This window comes from Pteronotus mesoamericanus, unplaced genomic scaffold (genome assembly GCF_021234165.1).
Source record: "Pteronotus mesoamericanus isolate MK-2021 breed Mesoamerican mustached bat unplaced genomic scaffold, CSHL_Meso_final contig_601, whole genome shotgun sequence".
Lineage (NCBI taxonomy): Eukaryota > Metazoa > Chordata > Mammalia > Chiroptera > Mormoopidae > Pteronotus > Pteronotus mesoamericanus.
In genome coordinates, this window is record NW_026555215.1 from 1,047,109 (window position 1) to 1,070,562 (window position 23,454).

Here is a 23,454-nt window from a genome sequence, read left to right on the forward strand (position 1 = left end):
TTTTGTGCTCCTTTGACAGTTTTGTTTTTTCCTTTTTGATTTTGATTTTGAGCCATATCTGTTAGAGTCTCAGCCAGAAAGGCATAAGCCCTTGCTCTTGACAGCCACAAGCATAAAAACAATGAATGTTAGCTATCTAGTATTTTTCTCTAGCTACAGTCTATTATATTGTACTTTTATTTGTGTTTAATCTACTTGAGCTGATTGAGCAAAACTGCCATGAATTATTTTTGATTGATCATCTACAGGACACTTACAGTTGTAATGGAAAGTGCTAAATTCAATAGATTTCATTCACCCCAAAGTACTAACTGTATCATTTATAAGGTTTTATTTTATTTTATACTTACAGTAAATATGTCTTCATTGCCACTCTGAAATCGAGTTCCATCTGTTCCATAAAGGTATGTGGGAGCTGAATTTCCATGCTGTCCATATAATGTCATATAAACCTGTGAGCTAGTCCCTGCATTTGGCAAGTTACTGGTGATTACAGAAACTTTCCAGTTACCACCTATAGGAGCATAAATAACATATAGCATAATGAACAAAATACACTCATTAACAAAATAGAAACAGAAGCATGGATACATGGAATATACTGACAGGTGTCAGAAGGGATAGGGGAGGAGAAAGGGGGACTGGATCAAAGAAGGCGAGGGATTAGCCAAGCAATAAATAAAGGGAAGGAAAAGGGAATGTAAAAACACTTTGCTTGGGGCAGTGGGTGCATGATGCAGTGTGAAGATGATGTCTTACTGAGTTGTACACTTGAAACCTGTATGGTTTTGCAAAGAAAAGTAATCCCAATAAATTCAATTAGTAATAATAATATAAATAAATACATAAACCTAGTAAAGTAGGAGTTAAAATATGGATGACTCAGAACAGCAGGTCATCATACAGCTAGGAGAGGTCAGGATAGACATAATTTACTCTTCTCTATCTCCTATGGGAAAGTCTACAACACAAATTTAGACTATTTTTAAAATACTCAATAAAATCACTATTTCATACACTATAACTATGAAAATATTTCCTAAAAGACCTTTAATAATAAGGTTATAAAGAAACCATTATCTTGTCATTGTTAGTTGGTCATCCTGAATTTCAAGAAAGTCACTAATATAAATTCTCTTAAGTTCTCAGCATTTTTTAAAAATATCACCAAAACTTTTAGCTCTGACAAGTTATATGTGCATTCAGAATTATGCATTTAAAGATCCTGTGAGTTTATATACTTATTTTCCAAAATTAAAATAAAATACCTGATCATTTATATAAACATAAACATTGGAATCAGATATGTTAGAAGACATTTGAAGAATCATCTGGTATGATTTATTCACTTATTGTTTTAAGTATCCTAAATTAATAGATGAAGCAACTGAGTTCAAAAAATGTTACATAAATTTTGTATCATCCAGCAACAAATAAAAATAGTGATAGACAATATATAGTTTCCAGTAAATATAATTGAGATTAACTAGATATTATAGCACATTGGCATGTGGTATGAAATTACTTCCAAGGTTTCATTAGAGTAATTACAAATAGCTGATCCATAAGAAAATAGAGCAATGAGAAATTAGGGAACATATACAGATTATAGAAGTAAGAATATGAGCCAATAAAATTCAGGACTACAGATTAAATAACATTCTTCTCTTTAGACTGTAATTTCCTCTCTGTCATGTTTGAACCAAAGTGTATTTGCCATCTTGATCATTCAAAAAGTAATTCTAGAATTTAATTTTGTTTATATGGTACAATAAGCATTTTAAAGTTAATATGTGTCTTTCAAATAGACTTTAAAACAGAAAATTCTACTTTTTTTCTCAACACATGGTAAAAAAATCATATTAGATTACAAAATCATCTTGGTAAACAATCAGTAAGTAAAAACATCCTTTTAACAAATTGAAGGAGGGTGATAGGCTATCTTTAACAATGACAGAAGCAGTTAAGTTGCAATTACAAACTGGGAAAACTCAGCTCTTTTTTTATAGAATAACTGGTATGCTAGCACTGGTTTGAATAAAATGAAATAAAGCCTCTGGCTGTTCTAGAAATGCAGTAAAAGAGTTCAGGGAATAATCAATATTTGCTAAATGTGCAAGGATGACCAAATCAACAGGGAAACAAATTGCATTTTCCAACAACTAAGATGGAAAAGGATGAAAAGTATAGGAATAGAAATAAAAGTAAAAATTATAAAATATGATGTCTGTTTACCATAGGATTTTGTACCTCACTAAATCATTAAAACCTTAACCTTGGGAGTGAGTATTGTGAAAACTGGAGTAGAATGTAAAGATCATAAACCAAGATTCATCTCTTAGTTTAAAGCTCACACTTTGATCATTTGATAGCCAATAAGCATTGTCATTTCTAGGTGCCCAATATCATAGAGAGTAGATTAAAAACATAAAATGATGTCTTTGTCCTTCATTTTCTTGTAATCTATGTGAGGCCAACATACCATAAATGTGTAAAAAAAAAAAAAAAGAAAGAAAGGAAGAAAGAAAAATAATAATCACAACATCCTTAATGCAAGATTTTGGTGAAGTGAAGCCAGGTAACAGAAAAACTAAAAATATAAATAAGAGAAAATCAATTAAAAAAAGAACTTGCAAAACAATCACTAGAAATTAAACAAATAAGGTATATATCCTTGTGCCATGTCATTTAAGTAGAAGCCAAGAGAAAAGTGAAACACAAGATTTCAGGAGTTTGTAGGGCACATAACCCAGTTTGCTCAGCAACATAAAGGGAAAAAGAAGATGAGTTGATAAAATTCTGAAAACTTTTTTAATATTAATTCCCTACTAAGCTCCAATTTGAAAGAGAGCAAGTAGAAAAAATGAGCAGAGTAAATGAACTAGAGAAAAATAGGATGTAGGAAGTGGACAAATAGTTTGATGAAAGACTCAAATTACCATAACAGATACAAAATAAACTAAAAGATTTGCATAGTCCTATACTTTCTAAAAAATAATAAATTTATAGTTAAAATTTTTCACCAAGAATTCCAGGCCCAGATGAATTTTCTACCAAACCTTTAAAAAACAAATACCATCCTAAACAAACCCTTTGGAATAATCCCAGCTCATCATGAGAGATTAGCATTAATTACTGATACCAAAACCAGACAAATATATAATAAGAAAACTACAGAGCAATAGCCTTCATGAATGTAAATGAAAATATTCTCAACAAAATACTAGGAAATCAAGTCAACTACAACCTCAAGTTTGTCCCAGGGATGCAAAATGAAAACCTTTTTAATATTTGGAAATCAATCAATATGATTCATCATATTTAACATAATAGGAGAAATGTATCTGGTCACCTTGATAGATGCCAGAAAAAACATCTCACAAAATTAAATATCCATTCATAATAGGAACTCATTATTGAAAGTGATGGAAATGAGAAAGATGTTATTGGAAACTGGATTAAAGGCAATTCTTGTTATGCAGTGGCAGAAAACTAGGCTGAATTGTTCTCTATAATTCACTGGTAGAAACAGAACTTATAAACTTGAATATTTAGCTGTGGAGATTTCCAATCAAAGTGCAGAACGTGTGGCCTCGTTTCTCCTCGCTGCTTATGGTAAAATTCAGAGAAAGAGATAAAGTGAGGAAGAGATTGTTAAGCAGAAAATAACTGGCACTTAATGATTTGGAAAAATTGCAACCTATCCAGATCAATTCTGGAAACAAAGCCAAGGACATGGCAGGAAAACTATTTGCTAAAGAGATAGGCAACCATTATGGATCCAATCAATCATCTCAGCAGAAGCCAGGAGTAGAGACAGTTATCCTATCCAGGAAGTCCGTACAGAACTCTTGTCTAGTGACATGGACCCCCATGACATCCACAGAAGACCAACAAGGTCTTTGAGAATTTATTCAAGTAGATAGAAGGACTAATATGGGATGAAATGAGGGAAGAATGACTTCGAGGGTCAAAGATGGTGGAGACACTGCCCTAGGGGGCTGAGAGTACAAGGTCACCACCCTCGGGGCAACAAGAGACAAGAGAATGGTGCTGCTGACCTAGCAGGGAGCAGAGAACAAAGCAGTAACACCTACAAGATTATTCTTAGGCCTTGAAATCTAATGGAATTTGGCCTTGCTGGGATTCAGGCCTAGTAGGACATCTGACTCCTTTCTTCCTTCTAATTTCTCATGTTTGGAATGGGAATAGTTATTCTATGCCTGCTCCACCATTGTATTTTGAAAGCAGATAACTTGTTCTCTATTTTCACAAGCCTGTGGATGGAAAAGAATTTTGGCCCAGGATAAGTTAGACCCAGTTAGACCCAGTGTCTCACCCAAACCTGTTTTAGATGATATCAAAGATGAAATTTCAACCTTTTTGATATATTGGTATTTAGATATTTCATACTTAAAGTTGATGCCGGAATGGTTAAGATTTGGGGGAATGTTAACTGTGGTAAATGCATTTCCCACATGGGAAGGCATGAATTTTCCAGGGCCAGAGGAGAACTCCTGTGGGTTACTATGTCCCCAAAAAGATATGTTTAAGTCCTTATTTCTGACACCTGTGAATGTGAGTGTATTTAGAAATAGGGTATTGCAGATATAATTAAGAAGAAGTTGCACTTAAGTAAGGTTGGCTTAGTCAATTATGACTGGAGTCTTTATAAGAACGGAAAAGAGAGACAGAGACAGACCGATAGAAGTAAGACTGAGAATATATCCAGCTCCAAGTCAAAGAATGCCAAGGAAGGGTCAAGGAGGTTCTTCCCCTAGAGCCTTTATGAAGAGTGTGACATTGTCAGTTATAGACTTCTAGCCTCCAGAGCTGTCAGAGAATAAATTCTTGTTTTTTTCAAGCAACTTTGCCTATGGTCATTTCTTACAGCAGGCCTAGACAACTAATATAAAAAGTGACTGTATATGCAAGTTGTACTATGTACATGGATACAGCTCAGCAGTTAAAAAACATAAACTTCTGATATATAAAAAATGGATAAATGTCAAGATTTATGGTGATCAAAACCCTAACAACAAAGAGTATGTATGTACTATATGATTCCAAATAAATTCTAGGAGAGACAAATTTACTTGTAGTAACAAAAAGCAAATGAGTTCTTTTCTAGGGCCATACATAGAATTGTCAGTAAAGAGCAGAAAGAAACTATTTCGGACAATAGAATTATTGCATATCTTGATGAAAGTGGTAATTGTTCAAGTGAACTCAACTGCCAAAACTCATCACACTGTAAACTTAAAATGCGTGCATTTGATTTATGTAGTTTTTACCTTGCAATTGATTGTTTTAAACATTAAATAAATGAAAACCTGTAAAAGCCATAACTAAAATGGTAAAGTTGAAAAAAGAGTCACATAAATGAAAAAAGGGCTGATTTGTTTCATTTGTAAACAGCTTATATAATCAATAAAACAAAATTAAACATGGATTTCACAATAGAAAAATGGACAAGACTATGAATAAGCAGTTCCTTCTTAAAAAATGCAAGTAGCAAAGAAATTAAAAATATGGACCTCTCTTTATAACTAAAAGAAGGCAAATCAAAGTAAGACATTGTTTTTCACCTATCAGATTGGCAAAATCTTTAGAATATCTAGTGCTGTGAGAGTAAGTCTTCCCAAACACTGTCTGACATCAGTGTAGTTTCCTGCATCCTTTTTGAGAGGCAATTTGGCAGTATCTGTGAAAATTTCCAGTACACATACCCTCTGACTTAAGTCTTATTGCTATAATTTACTGTACAAATATACTCACAAAGATGCCAAATTATGTGTACTAAGGACATTCTTCAAGAGATTCTTTGAAATAATAAATATATTTTAATACAGAATGAGCTATAGAAATTAAGAAACAGCCACAATGAAATGCTGCAGGATGCAACAATTTTAAATAAAGTACTAAAGCAAAATATGACACAATTTGGATACTATAATCTCAATTTTGTAAATAAAAAGTATATCCAGGGATACATGTAAATGTGCTAATATATACATTTAAAATTTATGGGGGAAAAACTGAAGATATCTTTGAGAATAAAAATTGGAGCTGACAAAAGGTTAACTTTTCATTTATATTTAACTATCATATGATTTTTACCATGTGCCACATTACTTTTACCTTTTAAAATAGGCATATATATAAAGGAAAAAGAGGTATAATTTTAAATGATGAATTGCATATAAAGAGCTCTTTAGAAATATCAGGATATAGGAAAATTGAATCTGAATTTTTCTAAAACAAAATAATGTTTTTACCTTGTGGTTATAAGAATACTCTCTAGAATTATCCTTTTATATTCCCAGAGTTCCTTACACTCACTTACCAATTGTTCTTCCCAATAAGCTATAAGCAACTCATAGGCCAAAAAACTTCTGGTTACCTACAAGCAATCCAACAAGGAAAAACTGAACCACTTCTGGAAGCCAATATGCCAAGACTTTAAATGCCAAAATAAATGTATATCACCGGCTACAGAATGTCGTGACTTTTCCATTAATTTTAATAGTATTATTGTGAGGAGTAGGGAGTAGTAGAAAGAGATCTTTGTGGTCTATACAGACCATCTTGTGATATGCACTTTGAAATTTGGTTTTAGATAAAGTAACGTCTTGATCTCAGTTTCTTCATTCAGAAAATGGAAATTATATACTTATATGTTTTATATGAGAGTTACATCAGATAATATTTGTTAATTAAGCATGTATGCAACATAGGGTGTGGTCCAAAAGAGTCATTTAACAAAGGGAAGTTATTATCATTGCAATTGTTATAGAATTACCTTTTTTTTTTCTATCATTTTGACCATGCATTCTCAACAGGTGCATTATCACCTGCAAGGAAGAAAATTGGATCTTGGAGGACAAAAAGCTTAAGTACTACAATGGTTTGTGGCTCTTCTAAATTCAACTCTTCCTAAGAAAATAATGTTCTTTAGTATTTCATTTCTCTCATTAGAAGGCAGTAATGAAAAAAAAAACAGTTGAGAAAAAAAGAATTAGGATAACTCAAGAATTACATATACATTACACATATACAGTTATCTTTCATAAATTTTAAAGAATAAAATATTTACATAAATGAAAGTTAATTTCATGAAGTACAAAATTATAGAAATAGTGCCTGTTCCTGTCTACACACCTGCATGATTGCAATTTACAAACACAGCAATAAAAAGGAACATGAAAGAAAGGGGATCAGCCTCCAGGACTTAGTTATACAGCCACTGGATGACAGCAGCATCAATAAGGAAATTTATACTGGTGGGTGTTAGCAGAATGTAAATAAAAAATACTTGAGATTAGGTAGATATACTTTGCCTCCTCGTGCAACAAAAGAAGGACAAAAACAAATTTAAAAACAAAAAGCATCCAAAACTGCCATAAAACTGAACTGTATGGAAGTCCAACAACCAAGAAGTTAAAGAAGAAACATTCATCCAGACTGGTAGGAGGAGTGCAGATGTGCAGCCGGGGCAGAGAGGATGCACAGCAAGATGGCAGCTGGCAAACCAGGCGGTCTCACATAAACCATTGGAAATCTTATTCCAAGGAAAGCTATAAGCAGAGAGTGTTTAATCTCAGCTACTATTGTTTTAACAAGATTGTGTGAAATCAAAAGTAACCATAAGGTAAGTCACTTCTGAGTAGTAGGAGATATAAAACTAATGGAAGAAAACTGTTTCTCTAATAATGCCAGAAAAGCCTTCTGTTTTGCTTTCTGCCTCCTAAAGTAGCAAAATGACAAATTGAGAGACCAAAATAGTGACAGCCTGCTTTACAAATGGGCAGGGTCACTGTATATGGTTCTCTCTGGCACTCTTCTGCACACTGCCTCTCAGCACTAAACTGACTTGACTCCTGCATCTCGTAGTATCTATTTTCACCATGAAGGAAAGGCTGAAGGCTACTTCACTGGCCATGTATTCAGCAGTAAGAGAAAATTCCAAGCTAGGCACTCAGGGCTTTGGTGTCCAGCAGCTAGGTAAACAGAGTTTGAAGAAAAGGTGAAGAAAAGGTAAAGAAAAGACCATACGCTCACCAAAGCAATTTTGAAAGGTAACAAAGCTGGAAAAAATTACACTATCTGGAAGCTACAGTAATCAAGACACTGGGTTTTGGTATTCAAATAGACAAACAGATTAATGAAATAAAATAGAGCGTGTAGAAATACTCCCACACATATATGGTTGATGGATTTTCAACAAAAGACTATCTTTTTCAATTAAAAATATTTAAATGGGAAAAGAACAGTCTTTTGAACAGAGTGATGGAATAATTGGCTATCCATATGAAAGCAAATGAACCTCAGCCTTTACCTCCTACTGTACTTATAAAATAACTTTAGATGAGTCAAATAGACCCAATGTAAGAACTAAAAACATAAAATTCTTAAAATAAAACATAGGAAAAAATTTTGTCATTGAGTTAGGAAAAAAATCTCTATTGAAAAAATCTCTGTTGAAAAGGATCTGAAAGATGTAAATCAGAAAGCCTCTAATTCCCCAGCTACAGACCAGCACCAGTACCAGTACCAAGCCTGTTAGGAACTAGGCAGCACAGTAGGAGGTGAGCAGCAGGTGAGCAGGCAAAGCTTCATCTGTATTTACAGCTACTCCCCATTACTCACGTTACCAGCTGAGTTCCACCTCCTGTCAGATCAATGGCAGTATTAGATTCTCAAAGGAGCAAAAACCCTACTGTGGAACTGTGCATGGGAGGGATTTAGGTTGCATGCTCCTTATGAAAATCTAATGCCTGAAGATCTGAGGTGAAGCTGAGGCAATAATGCTAGCACTGGGGAATGGCTGCAAACACAGATTATCATTAGCAGAGAGGTTTGATTGCACAGAGACCATAATAAATCAATTGCTTGCAGACTCATATCAAAACCCTATCCGTGAGTTGCAAGTGACAATTAAACTGCACCTGGTGGCAGGCAATAAAACCATCTCCCCGTTCTCCCATCTGTGGAAAAATTTTCTTCCATGAAACTGGTCTCTGGTGCCAAAAAGAGTGGGGACTGCTGATGTAAATCATAAAAAGAAAATAAATTGAACTTTATAAAAATTAAAATCTTTTGTTTAGTGGAAATCTCGCCATTAAGAAAATGAAAAGGCAAACTACAGATGAGGAGAAAAAAAATATGTGTAATGCATAATCTGATTACATTGTGCCCAGAATATAAAGAACTCTTACCACCGTGGGTCTATAAATACCCAATAGAAAATAAGATCTGAAAAAACACTATACCGCAGAAAAACAAAACAAAACATATTGACAGCAAACTTCAACAGTCATTAGGAAAATGGAAATTAAAACAACAAAGATATCACTGAACACACACTAGAATGGCTAAAATTAAGACTTATAATACCAAGTGCAAGCAAGAATACAAAACAGCTGGGACTCTCAGACATTGCTGGCAAGAATGTAAAATGGTGTAGACAGTTGTGAAAACAGTTAACAATTTCTGATATAGATAAGCATACAATTACCATATGACCTAGCAATTTCACTCCCAGGTATTTACGTGAGAGAAATAAAAGCGTATGTCTTGTAAAAAGACTTCTACATGACTGTCTATTGAATATATAGTATTTAATGTCACTTATTTCTCAGTAACCATTATCGTCCTAATATAATGAATTCCTATAAGGCACAAGTCATGTTTCTCAATGAATCTAACATCCTATTTTAACTTAGTTATATTGATTCACCTGAGCTTTAAGCAGTTTATTTAGACAGTAGTGTGTAGACTACATCCAGTCATCAGTATTAGTCTCACAAGAGTGACGACATTATGATGGTGGTGTAGAACAGCTGTCCCCAACATTTTTGGCACCAGGGACCTGTTTGCTGAAAGGCAGGGAAGGGGAGAAGGGGAGGCACAGTTGGCAGCAACAGGAGCTGGAGCTCAGGTGAGTTTCTGAGCTTCACTCACCTGCTGTGGGGGCGGGGGAGGAGACAAGAGGCAGAACTCAGGTGAGCTTCAATCACAGCCGGCTGGGTTCCTAACAGGCCACAGACTGGTACTAGCCTGTGACCAGGGGTTTGGGAACCCCAGGTGTAGGAGACTCCAGTCTTCATCCCCCCAATAAAGATAAACAATTATATAATTAGATATGAGCAAAAACAGCTCTGGGAAAGCTCAGAAGTACACTTAAGAAACCTCAGCAAGAAAGTGGAACTAAATAACTGAGAGTAATCACACAAAAAGGGAAAGAACGGCTTCATTTGCCCTGCATTATTTCATTACTCAGACCAGCCCAGCTCAGCACCAAGAGGGAACTCCCAGCTAGAAAGCGTTGCCATCACAGGGATTAGGAAAGTTGGACGAGCAAACAGCTTCCCCAGCCTTTTGAATACTGCATAAAAGACCCATTTCAGTTTCATCACACCCAGAGACTGGCAAAGTTGAGTCATACGGAGATGGCTAGGGACAAGGAAAGAGAGCAGAAATTCCTGGTATAAACCACACAGCAGGAACAACCATGGTTCCAAGTGATGTGGCTGCAGAGTACACCAGCAGCTTACACCACTGAAGAAACCAATAGCACAGTTGCCACAGGCCTTCTACAAATTTCACCAGTTCTTACCCTACAGATGGTCATATTCAAAGATACCAACCACCAGATTCCCATGCCTTCTGGGGACTGAAATCAACACCAGAAGCTCTTGACAAGGTTTCCAAGGCTGTGCAAGTACAAGATGCCAGCCTAGATCCCCGAAGCTAATGCTCACCACTGTGTTCCTTCAGGGCCAGTACCCCGAACCGTGTACTTGCACTCTAACCTGCCTAACATATCACCAGCATCTACTGCCATGTATGCACCCATGCTGCGATCCTATAGCCATGGAAATGCATGCTAACAGCCAAGGTGCCCACAGATGCTTATAGGTTCAAATTCAGCCCTATCTCCATTCACTGACTTGCACCACTAGTCTCACCTGTAAGCTAACCAACCAACTGTGCACCTTAATGTTACCAACCCAACCCTCATCACTGGTGTCCACTGCCACACACATGCCTGTGAGAAGACCCTATAGCCACCATGGTGCACGCCAACAGACAGAATACCACTGCTGTTTGTGGGACTGATTCCAGTCTCATCTCTTGTCATTGGCCTGAACCACTTGTTGTAAGCTACTCCAGCTGTACACCTGCATGCTCCGAGCCTGACTCCTCACATTGGTCTGTACTGCCATGTACCCATGGTCAGGCCCAGCAGCTATGTTAATGCATGCCAACTGCCAGGACCCCCACCCTAAGCATCCTGTGCACCGGAAGTTGACCCTTACTCTTGCTTATTGTCCTAGACCTCATCACTGTGTGTGTGCTTGCAACCAGTCCTTGCCACTACATAGGCACAACTGGCCACCATAGCCAAGTGTGTACACACCACCAGCTCTGACCACCACAGCTGCACTGTCTTTAGGCAGTAAATCTAGAGTCACTACTGGATACCTCAGCAGCCCTTAAAACCTCTGCAAACCCCTTAAAATGCTAGCAAAGGACCACATAGTTGATGTTGTGGACCCCAGCAGCCTGAGCCAATGAGTCATTATAGCATACCAGACTCAGAATGGCAACACACCCCAAAAATTGGCATCCTGTACCTCTAGACCTGAAGTCACAGCATGTTCCATCATGCCTCTACCCATAGGTAAACATCTTTCCTTAACAAGTCAGTTCATAAAGTCTGGAAGAGGGGACTGCTTCTTCAAAAACAGATACCTATGCAAGACTACAGGAATCATAAAGAACAGGAAAACATTACTTCACCAAGGTAACAGTAAACTTCCAGTAACTGACCCTAAAGTAATAAAGATATAAGAATTGCCTGAGAGAGAATTCAAAATAATCGTTCTAAAGATGCTCAGAGAACTACAAAAGAACACAGATAAACAAACTAACAAAATCAAGAAAACAATACAAGAACAAAATGAGAAGTTAAACAAAATGTTAGAAAGCAAAATAATAAATCAAACAGAAATTTTGTAGCTAAAAAATGAAAAGACTGAATGGAAGATTTTTAACAGCAGACTTGGTGGAGCAGGAAAAAGAATCATTGATCTTTAGCATGAAGAGAAGACATTTTAAAAAAGGAATGCAGAAAACCTATGGGACTTATGGAATAGCATTAAGAAATATATGCATCACTGGAGTTCCAGAACGAAAAGGGAGGGAGAAAGGGTTAGAAAGCTTATTTTAAAAACAATGACTGAAAATTTCCAAAACCTAGGGAGAGATTTGAACAATCCAAGTTCATGAAACTAATTAGTCACCCCAAAATTTCAATCCCAAACAATCTTCTCCAAAACATATCATGATAAAATAGCCTAAAATCAAAACAAGGAGAAATTTTAAAAGTGATGAGAAAAAAAAATTTCTTCTTTACAAAGGAACTGTCATAAGGCTATCACAATAGAAACCTTAAAGGCCAGGAGACAATGGGTTCATATATTAAAAGTGGCTGAAGAAAAAAAAAAAACTACCAATTAAGAATACTTTACCCAGCAAAGTCGTTCCTCAGTAGTGAAAGCAAGATAAAGACTTTCCCAAACAAACAAAAGCTGAGAGACTTTATCACAACTAAACATGCCTTCCAAGAAATTCAAGTTCTTAAAGCTGAAATTTAAGTACACTAAGTAGTAACATGAAACATACAACACACTGGTAAGGTAAGTATATAGTTAGATGCAGAATACTCTAATGCCATAATATGATGGTATATTGATCATTTAATTCTATTATAATGGCTAAAGAACAAGAATATTAAAAATAGTTACAACAATTTGTTAATGAACACACAAAAAAGTAAACTGTGATATCAAAAGCATAAAATGTGGGAGAGTAAAAGGAAATAGTATTGTATGTAGTCAAAGTGGTAATTAGCTTAAAATAGACTATTATACCTGTAAGATGTTCCAAATAAGCTTCAGATAAAGCAAAAGGAAAACCTACAGTAAATACACACAAAATAAAAAGAGAGGAATCAAAGCATACCACTACAGAAAATCATCAAGTCACAACGGAAGACAGCAAAATAGCAAGAAAGAATCTACAAAACAGTCAGAAGACAAGAAGATGTCATCAGTAAACCCCAAGCTGTCAGTAATTACAGTAAATGTAAATGGATTAAATTCTCCAATTAAAAGTTAGAGTGTCTCAATAGATAAAGTAAAGAAAACCCAACAATAAAATTCCTATAAGAGACTCAATGCAGCTTGAAGGGCACACACAGGCTCAAAGTAAAGGGATTAAAAAATACATTCATGCAAATGAAAACCAAAAGAGGGTAGATTCAACTATGCTTATACAAAACAAAATAAACTTTCAGTCAAAAACATTCTCAAGGGACAAAGCATGTCATTATGTAATGATAAAGGAAAGGGTAACTTCACCAAGAAGTTATAATAATCATGAAAATATATATAACCAACCTAAAGAACCTAATTATAACAAGCAAATATTAACAGATCTGAAGGAAGAAATAAACAACAGTACAATAATACTCTGGAGCTTCAATATCCTACTTTCAACAAAAGATAGATCATCTAGATAGAAAGTAAGTAAGAAAACATTGACTTTAGATCACATAAACCTAACAACCCTATACATAACATTCTATCCAAAAGAAGCAGAATACATATTCCTTTCAAGTTCACACGGAACATCCTCCAGAATATTCCTATGTTGGGTCACTAAACAAGTCTCAGTAACTTTTAAAAGACTAAAATCATACCAAGATTTTGTATCTCTTCCAATCACATGAAATAAAACTACAAATCTATAACAGAAGTAAATTGGAAAATTTACAAATACATGAAAATTAAACATTTATTATAAACCAGTGGATCACAGATAGAATGAAACATTATATTGAAACAAATAATAAAACCATAAAACTACAATATACCAAAGCTTATGGGATGGAGCAAAAGCAATTCTAAGAGGAAAGTTTATAAAAAATAAAAATGTAATATATCAAAAGAATAACCTTACTTTACACCTCAGGGAAAGAAAAAGAAGAAACAATGAAGTCCAAATATAGCAACAGGAATGAGATAAGAAATAGTAGAATAAAAATAAATGAAATAGACACTAAAAAGACAATAGAAAATATCAACAAAACCAATAGTTTTTTTTCCCTTTTACTTTTTTTTTTAAATGTTATTTTAATTTATTTTTTCAAATACATTTGTCTCTGCTTCCCCACCACCACTTTCCCTTGCCCCTTCCCTCCTTCCCTCCCTCAGCTCTTCCCTTTTGGTTCTTCTGTCCATGAGTCCTTGCTATATGTTCCTTGACTTTCCCCTTCCCTTCCTTTTCCCCGCCCCCCACCTCCTTCCCTCTTGTCTCTGTGAATTTCTTTTCCTTTCAGTGTTGATGGTCTTATTTTCTTTGCATCTTTGTATTGTTGGTTAGGTTCCACTTATAGGTGAGATCATATGGTATTTGTCTTTCACCCCCGGTTTATTTTGCTTAGTATAATGCTCTCCAGTTCCATCCATGCTGTCGCGAAGTTCAGTAGTTCTTTTTTTCTTTCTGCTGCGTACTATTACATTGTGTATATGTACCATCACTTTTTGATCCAATCATCTACTGATGGGCTTTTAGGTTGTTTCCAACACTTGGCTATTGTAAATTGTGCTGCTATGAACATTGGGGTGCATAGGTTCTTTTGTATTGGCATTTTGGTGTTCTTAGGGTATAGTTCCAGCAGGGGAATCACTGGATCAAAAGGCAGTTCCATTTTCAGCTTTTCTAGGAAATTCCACACTGCTTTCCACAGTGGCTGCACCAGTCTGCATTCCCACCAACAGTGTACCAGGGTTCCCTTTTCTCCACAGCTTCGCCAGCCCCTGTTGTTTGTTGATCTGTTTATGATGCCGATTCTGACCGGTGTGAGGTGGTACCTCATGGTGGTTTTGATCTGCATTTCTCTGATGGCTAGTGATGCTGAGCATTCTTTCAAATATCTCTGGGCCCTCTGTATCTCCTCCTTGGAAAAGCGTCTGTCCAGGTCCTTTGCCCATTTTTTGATTGCATTGTTTGTCTTCTTGGAGTGGATTTGAGTGAGTTCTTTATATATCTTGGAGAGCAAACCTCTATCTGATGTATCGTTAGGGAATATATTTTCCCATAGGGTTGGCTCCCTTTTCATTTTACTGATGTTTTCTTGAGCCCTGAAGAAGTTTCTTATTTGGAAGAGGTCCCACTTGTTTATTCTTTCCTTTATATCCCTTGCTTTAGGAGACATATTAGTGAAAAAATTGGTGCATGGGATATCTCAGATTTTCCTGCCAATGTTCTCCTCTAGGACTTTTATGGTGTTGCAACTTACATTTAAGTCTTTTATCCATCTTGAGTTTATTTTTGTGTATGGTGTCAGCTGATGATCCAATTTCAATTTTTTGCATGTAGCCATCCAGCTCTCCTAACACCATTTGTTGAAGAGGCTATTATTGCTCCATTTTATGCTTCTGCCCCCTTTGTCAAATATTAGGTGCCCATAGAGACCTGGGCTTATTTCTGGGCTTTCTATTCTGTTCCACTGGTCTATGGGTCTGTTCTTGTGCCAGTACCAGATTGTTTTGAGTATAGTGGCTTTGTAATAGAGTTTGATGTCCGATATTGTGATCCCTCCTACTTTGTGTTTCATTCTCAAAATTGCTGAGGCTATTCGGGGTCGTTTATGGTTACATATAAATTTTTGAAATGTCTGTTCTATTTCTGTGAAATACGTCATTGGTATCTCAATAGGGATTGCGTTGAATCTGTATATTGCTTCGGGTAGTATGGACATTTTGATGATATTAATTCTTCCAATCCATGAGCACGGTATATGCTTCCATTTATTTGTGTCTTCCTTAATTTCTTTTCTCAATGTTGTATAGTTTTCTGCATACAGGTCTTGTACGTCTTTGGTTAAATTTGTGCCTAGGCACTTTATTTTTCTTCTTCCTATATCGAATGGTATTTTTTTTTTCTGATTTCTTCTTCTTCTATTGCATTGCTGGTGTACAAAAATGCTTTTGATTTCTGAATATTGACTTTGTATCCTGCTGTTTTGCCAAATTCACTTATTGGGTTGAGGAGTTTTTTGGTAGAGTCTACAGGGTTCTCTATGTACACTATCATGTCATCTGCAAACAATGATAGTTTTACTTCCTCCTTTCCTATTTGGATGCCTTTTATCTCTTTCTCTTGTCTGACCGCTGTGGCTAGGACTTCCAATATGATGTTGAAAAGAAGCTGTGAGAGCAGACATCCTTGTTGTGTTGCCGATCTTAGTGGGAAAGCTTTCAGTTTTTGCCCGTTGAGTATGATAGTGGCTGTAGGTGTTTTATATATGGCCTTTATTACATTGAGGAATGCCCCATTTATTCCCATTTTGCTGAGTGTTTTGATGATAAATGGGTGCTGTACCTTATCAAATGCTTTTTCTGCATCTATCCAGATGATCATGTGGTTTTTGTCTTTTCTTTTATTTATGTGATGTATCACATTTACTGATTTGTGTATATTGAACCATCCCTGCATGCCTGGGATGAATCCCACTTGATTGTGGTGGATAATCGTTTGAATGTATTGCTGGAAACGGTTTGCCAATATTTTGTTGAGGATTTTAGCATCTATGTTCATGAGCAAAATTGGCCTGAAGTTTTCTTTCTTTGTAGGGTCTTTATCTGGTTTTGGGATCAGGGTGATGCAGGCCTCATAGAAAGAGTCTGGGAATCTTCCCTCCTCTTGGATTTATTGGAATAGTCTGAGAAGGACAGGGGTTAGCTCTTCCTTAAATGATTTGTAAAATTCTCCTGTGAAACCATCCAGCCCTGGGCTTTCGTGTGTTAGGAGTTTCTTGATTACTGCTTCAATTTCCCCAGCTGTTATCGGTCTGTTCAAGCTTTCTGTTTCTTCCTCCTTCAGTGTTGGAAGATTATACTTTTCTAAAAATGTGTCCATTTCATCAAGATTTTCAAATTTTTTGGCATATAACTGTCCATAGTAGTTTCTGACGATCATTTGAATTTCTGTGGTATCACTTGTTATTTCTCCTCTTTCGTTTCTGATATTATTAATTTGGGTCCTCTCCCTTCTATTCTTGATGAGTCTGCTTAAAGGCTTGTCAATTTTATTTATCTTTTCAAAGAACCAGCTTCTGGATTGGTTGATCCTCTGAATTGTTCTTTTCGTCTCTATGTCATTCATTTCTGCTCTGATCTTGACTATTTCCTTCCTTCTCCTTGCTCTGGGATTTATTTGTTGTTGTTTCTCCAGTTCTTGAAGTTGTAGTGTTAGGTATTTTATTTGAAAAGTTTCTATCTTTTTGAGGTAAGCCTGTATTGCTATGAACTTCCCTCTCAGGACCGCCTTTGCTGTGTCCCATAGGTTTTGGACTATTGTCTGTTCATTTTCATTGGTTTCCAGAAATTTTTTGATTTCTTCTCTTATTTCATTATTGGCCCATTCATTGTTTAATAGTCTCCTGTTCAGTCTCCATGAATTTGCAAGTTTTTGAAGTTTCTCTTTGAGGTTGCTTTCGAGTTTCAAGGCCTTGTGGTCTGAGAAAAAGTTTGGTATGATTTCAATTTTCCTGAATTTGCTGAGGTTTGCTTTGTGTCCTATCATGTGGTCTATCTTTGGAAAACTGCCATAAGTATTTGAAAAGAATGTGTATTTTTCTTCTTTGGGATGTAAGGTTCTATATATGTCAGTTAAGACTCCTTGATTCAGTGTGTCATTCAGCGCCACAATATGTTTATTAAGGTTTTGTTTGGAAGATCTGTCCATTTTTGACAGTGGGGTGTTGAAATCCCCTACTATCAGTGTGTTGCTGTCTATATCTTTTTTGAAGTCATCCAACAATTTCCTTATAAACTTGGGGACTCCTCTATGGTTGCATACAAGTTTACAATGTTGATGTGTTCTTGATAGATTCTTCCTTTAAGTATTATAAAGTGCCCCTCTGGGTCTCTTTTTATGGCCTTTGTTTTGAAATCTACTTTGTCTGATACAAGTATGGCAACCCTGGCCTTTTTCTCTTGCCTATTTGCTTGGAATATATTTTTCCATCCCTTTACTTTCAGTCTGTGTAGGTCTCTTGCTCTGAGGTGGGTCTCTTGTAGGCAGCATATGTGTGGGTTATGTTTTCTTATCCATTCAGCTACCCTGTGTCTTTTGATTGGGGCATTTAGTCCATTCACATTGAGAGATATTATTGATAGAAAGTTACTCATCTTTTCTCTTTGTACCTGTGTTTCTCTCTCTCTCATTCTTTTCCTTCATCTGCTTAAACCAGTCCCCTTAGCATATCTTGGAGTGCCGGTTTGGTAGAGATGTATTCTTTTAGTCTTCTCTTGTCTGGGAAACTCCATATTTCCCCTTCTCTTTTAATGGAGAGCCTAGCTGGGTAGAGCAGCCTTGGCTGTAGGCCCTTGCTTTTCATGACTTGGAATATTTGTTGCCATTCCCTTCTGGCTTGTAGTGTTTTTGTTGAGAAGTCAGCTCCTAGGTGTATTGGGGCCCCCTTGTATGTTACTTTCTCCTTCTCCCTTGCTGCCTTGAGGATTCTCTCTTTGTCTTTGACATTTGCCTTTTTAATGATGATGTGTCTTGGAGTGGACCTCCTTGAGTCCCTGTTGAGTGGGGTCCTCTGTGCCTCCTGGATCCATGAGAGCCTTTCTCTCCTCAAATTAGGGAAATTTTCCATGATTACTTTTTCGAAGAGGTTCTCTCTCCCTTGCTCCTCTTCTTCTCCTTCTGGTATCCCTATTATACGGGTATTATTGCGTTTTAGGTTGTCCTGCATTTCCCTAAATGCCTCTTCATTCTTTTGGAGTCTTTTTTCTATTTCTTGTTCTTTCTGGGAGCTTTCTTCTACCTTATCCTCCATCTCACTGATTCGATCCTCGGCTTCATCCTGCCTGCTTTGGATTCCTTCTACTGTGTTCTTCAATTCAGAAATGGTATTCTTCATATCTTCTTGTGTCTTCTTGATAGTTTCTCTGTCCTTGTCCAGGCTGATATAGTTTGCTGTAAGATCCTGATAGTGTCTCTGAGTTTCTCATAGTTCTCTTTGAGCTGGCTGAGCTCATTGAGCTTCCTTAGAACCATTGTTTTGAATTCAGTATCTGATAGTTCCCTTGCCTCTATTTCATTTAGCTTTCTCTGTGGGGAGTCCCCTTTTCCACTCATTTGGGGGGAACTTCTTTTTCTTCCCATTTTTGTGAGAGTCTGTTAAGTACTTTTGTCCTTTACTTTTCTTTCTGGGCCTGCCTCTGATGATGTCAGTTCCTGACCCTATAGGACCTTGGGTTGTTTGTTTGAGCCTTCCAGGAGTCTACTGTCTGACTCCTGCTTGGGGCAGCTCTGTGGCCCTTTCGGTCAGGGCTGGGCTATTTTTTGGGATCTTCTGTGCTCTCAAGCTGACTCCTTGAGCACGCTCCTGACGCAGCAGGATCCCCCACCTGCCTGGGCTCGCATGTGCTTGCCCCAGACCAGGGTTCTTATTTGTGACCTAGCATACTCATCTGGCCCCGCTGGCCGGTGAGCTCCCTGGCTCTGGTCAGTTTAGGGACTTCTATTGTGTGTTTTCCCCGCTTTTGGCTCTTTGGGTGCGTTGCTTGCCCTCGCCAAATGGGGACTACAGAAATGGGAGGAAGTCAGCTCCAGGACTCTCCCGTTTATCCTGTCTCCAGTCTCTCCTCCAGGGATTCTGGGCAGCTCTACTAATTTCGTGGGACGCTCCACAATCCTGGGCGGGCGGGTCAATTTATGCCTGCCCTTGCCGCTCTGTGCACTCCCTCGCAAGCTGTATGGGTGCCAATCTGTGGGAGGCCTTGCCGGCAGGTGCAAGCGTTCACCAGCCTGCGTGGGTCACACACACGCTGTCCAACCCTTGCCGGTCATTCAGCGCAAGTGTGCGCGCCTGCACTGGGTGTTTTGGGGGTGTTTATGTGTGCTTTTTGGCTTTTGGCTCTTTGGGGGTGTGGCCTCTTCCCACGCAATGTAGACTATGGCAAGGAGAAGGAGTCAGGGCTCCCCGGTTCCTCCTCCCGTTCTTTCCCCAATGGCTCCATTTCCAGATTCTCCTCAGGGGCCTCTGGGCAGTTCTGTGACCCCTTCGGCCAAGGATCCACCCCCTGTGCGGACTGCGTTTCTATCGCAGGTGGTCTGGTTCATGCGCGCCCCGCTTCTGCCTCTTTGGGGTCGCGCCTTTCCAGCCCACAATGGGGACTACAGAACGGGGAGGGAGTTGGGACTCCCGGGTTCCTCCTCCCGTTCTTTCCCCAAGGCCTCTGTCTCCAGTCTCTCCTCAAGGCTCTCCCAGCCTGTCTGCACTCAGCCCCGCAGCTCACACGCGTACAAGCTGTGTGCAGAGCACACAAAAGGCAGGTTAATTGATTCCCTTATGGCTGAGCGAGATGGTAGCTGCAGAGTGGGAGGTGTATTATCACGGGGCTCCACTGGCCGCCATGTCAGTTTTCTTCACAAAGTTTTCCTCACCAGTCTTTTCCCAGGCACCAGCCCACCCTGCTGCCGCCTCTACCCAGTGATCAAGGAGGGTGGCTGCCACTGCAACTTTTGTGTTGGCCCTTTAAATGTCTCTTTGCATCCCCAGCCACCTGTCTCTGGCAGAGAGTGCCCCTAAGCTTTTCGGGGTTGCGTTTTGTCTGTATTTTCTTGGCTTTAGCTGCTGTAGTTTAGGAGTTCCTGTTTATGATTCAGACCCCGTTCTTCTCGGGGGAAGCTAACTGGCCATTTCAATGTCCCTCTGGTGCCAGTGCCCGTGGGCACCCAGCCCACCCTCTCGAGCCTCCACCGCACTTCTCACCCGTTGGGATGTGTGAGAGTAGAATCCACTGTCCGAGGCACCAAGGCTGCTCTCCCACTATCGCTCCACTGCTTTCCAGGTGATTACTCCACTATTTAGTTGCAATTCCAGTTTGGCCTTGGGAGGAGGTCAGCGTGACTCCCATTCACTCCTCCGCCATCTTCTCTCCACCAATGTTTTAATTCCATGTATTTATTTATTTATATTTAGAAACAAAATCAATTACTGTATTCCAGGATATTATTTTGCATACAAATATCATTAGTGCTTTCTAGAATTACACTTATAACACATAAACATAAATAATTAAAAACATTTATACCAATACAGAATTAGTACTACCCATGTAATAATGCACATCCTTATTCTTCCCTCAAAAATTTGGGTTCAAAATTGCCCATTATACATTGCAAAATATTAATATCCTGTATGGAAAACGTATTCTACTTTGGATTAAAATAATTTTGATTTACTAGACTACCATTGGCAGTTACAAAATCCCACGTAGCCTCAATAAACAGAGAATATAAAGTCTTTTTATATTTTCAAGGTAGATTTGTATACAGCACATCCACAAAACTCAAGGCTATTTGTCAGGATGAAATACAGGAGATTTTGCAGGTTCAGGTGCAGACTAACCCAATAAAATGAATTATAATGAAGAGAGTCACAAAAATTGTTTGGTTTCCCAGCGCATGTAACAGTTATGTTTATGCTACACTGTAGTCTATGAAGTATGTAATAATATTGTCTTTAAAAGAGAAAACAATATACTTACCTTAATTAGAAAATACCTTATTGCTAAAAAAGACTAACCCGTCATCTGAGCCTGTCAGAAAAATGGCACTGTTAGACAAACGTTCAATTAGTATAAAATGTATCCTTGAAGCATAATAAAATGAGGTATGCCTGTACAGACAAGGAAGTGAAAGTACTTCTTTCTTGGCTCCCATGAGTCTCAGTATCCTCCAACTATATTAAAGATACTATTACGCATCTGAGGGGCTTATTGTGAGGACTAGGACAGTATATATACATATATATGTGTGGCACCTCGCATAATTTTAGTACAGGAAAGACTCAAAATATTAGTCACCTTTACCTTTATAAAGGGTCACAGGAATAAATGTTTAACTTATATTTCTTTTTATATCTTAGCACCCATGAGAGCTAAATAATTCTTGACTAGGTAAGTACCAACTTTTTAAAAAGCATATCAAAGACATTAGCACTAATGGCTTATTTAATTCTTTTTTCTTACTGTACTGATTTGAGAGAGAGAGAGAAAAGCAGATTTGTTGTTCCACTTGTTATGCAAAGAGCCTAGGGAAGTCCAAGAAAACCTCAGCATATTGGTTGTCAATTCCAAAGAAATTAAGCCTAAGAACTGGCTGTGAAAGACCGGCTGTGAAGTTTATGCTGCACTAGTGGCTGCAGGCCAGCTGGTGAAATTTTCTGCCAAGTCCCATCTGGGTTGCAGACAAGCCATACTGGGGGTGGCCGAATGTTAAAATTACTGCCATGGGTGGGAAAGGGAGGCTGGCCGGTCAAGTTTCCACAACCCAAACTTTCCCAGTACAAGGTTATACAGAATACAGAAAACAAAGCAAACAAGGCATGGGGTGGGGGACGGGATGGTCGGACATGCTTGCACTAGCTGTCAGATCAAAACACAAGTTGTATCCCTGCAGTTGTTTCCAGTCCAGGCTCATATCTACAAGCAGTTTCTCCCTTGACTGAGGCACTGGCCAGACTCCCAAGGTCTTACAGTCTGCTTACAGATAGCCTCCACTATATTCCCACAGGGATGGATGGGGAGCTGGAGCTTGGGAAGAGGCCCATGTTCCATATACCATATACAATTTATGCATTTGTTGATTGATTCTTGCATTTGTGCTGACTGGGGATTGAACCCGCAAACTTGGAATATTGAGACAATGATCCAAAAAATTGTGCAACCCAGCCAAGGCCCACTAATGCCTTTTTTAAAAAAGTAGCTAAAATATATTCAGCACTGCATGGCAAGCTCTGTGCTAAGAGCTTTGTAATCATTCGCTCAAGTGAAACTCCTACAAGAATCTTATAAAGGTAGGTTCTCATAAAAACTTTGAAAGTGGTGGCCCTACTTTATAGATGAATAAACTAAAAAAAGTGAGTAATACAAACATGAAGTAGGGTTGAACCTCAATTTAAACCTTAAAAATGGAGCATTTTGTGTCACTGAAATGTTAAGAAGGTAAAATACCTCAACGTTTCCTGTAAAAATAAATCCTACCCACTGAGCCAATGACTCATTAACTTCATTTCAACTTAAATTAGGATTCATGGTTGCTCTGACTGTTCCCAAATTCAGCTTTCCTTGGGATCAATTCTGATGATTCTTAATAGCTGGCATTTTTCTTTGTATTCCCTCTACTTTTGAACTCTAACTCCTTGCTATTAACAACTTATTTCTGTGGAAGAATAGGGGCTGCATACTAAACCAGACAAGCTCAGGGGAGGCATGTGTGGCAGCTTTACAATCTCAAGAGACCTAATGTAACCACATAGGATGGTCTCAAATTAAAACTTTCTAACTAAAAGCAGTTCGT

General features: G+C 37.8%; 1 protein-coding gene across 1 annotated transcript in view; it reads right to left on the reverse strand.

Moving 5' to 3' along the window:
• Positions 1-23,454, reverse strand: part of RP1 (RP1 axonemal microtubule associated) — a 348,078-nt gene that overhangs the window by 271,660 nt on the left and 52,964 nt on the right. The window contains 1 exon segment of the mRNA XM_054580711.1: positions 351-514. Within this exon segment, the coding sequence (XP_054436686.1) occupies positions 351-514 (164 nt within the window).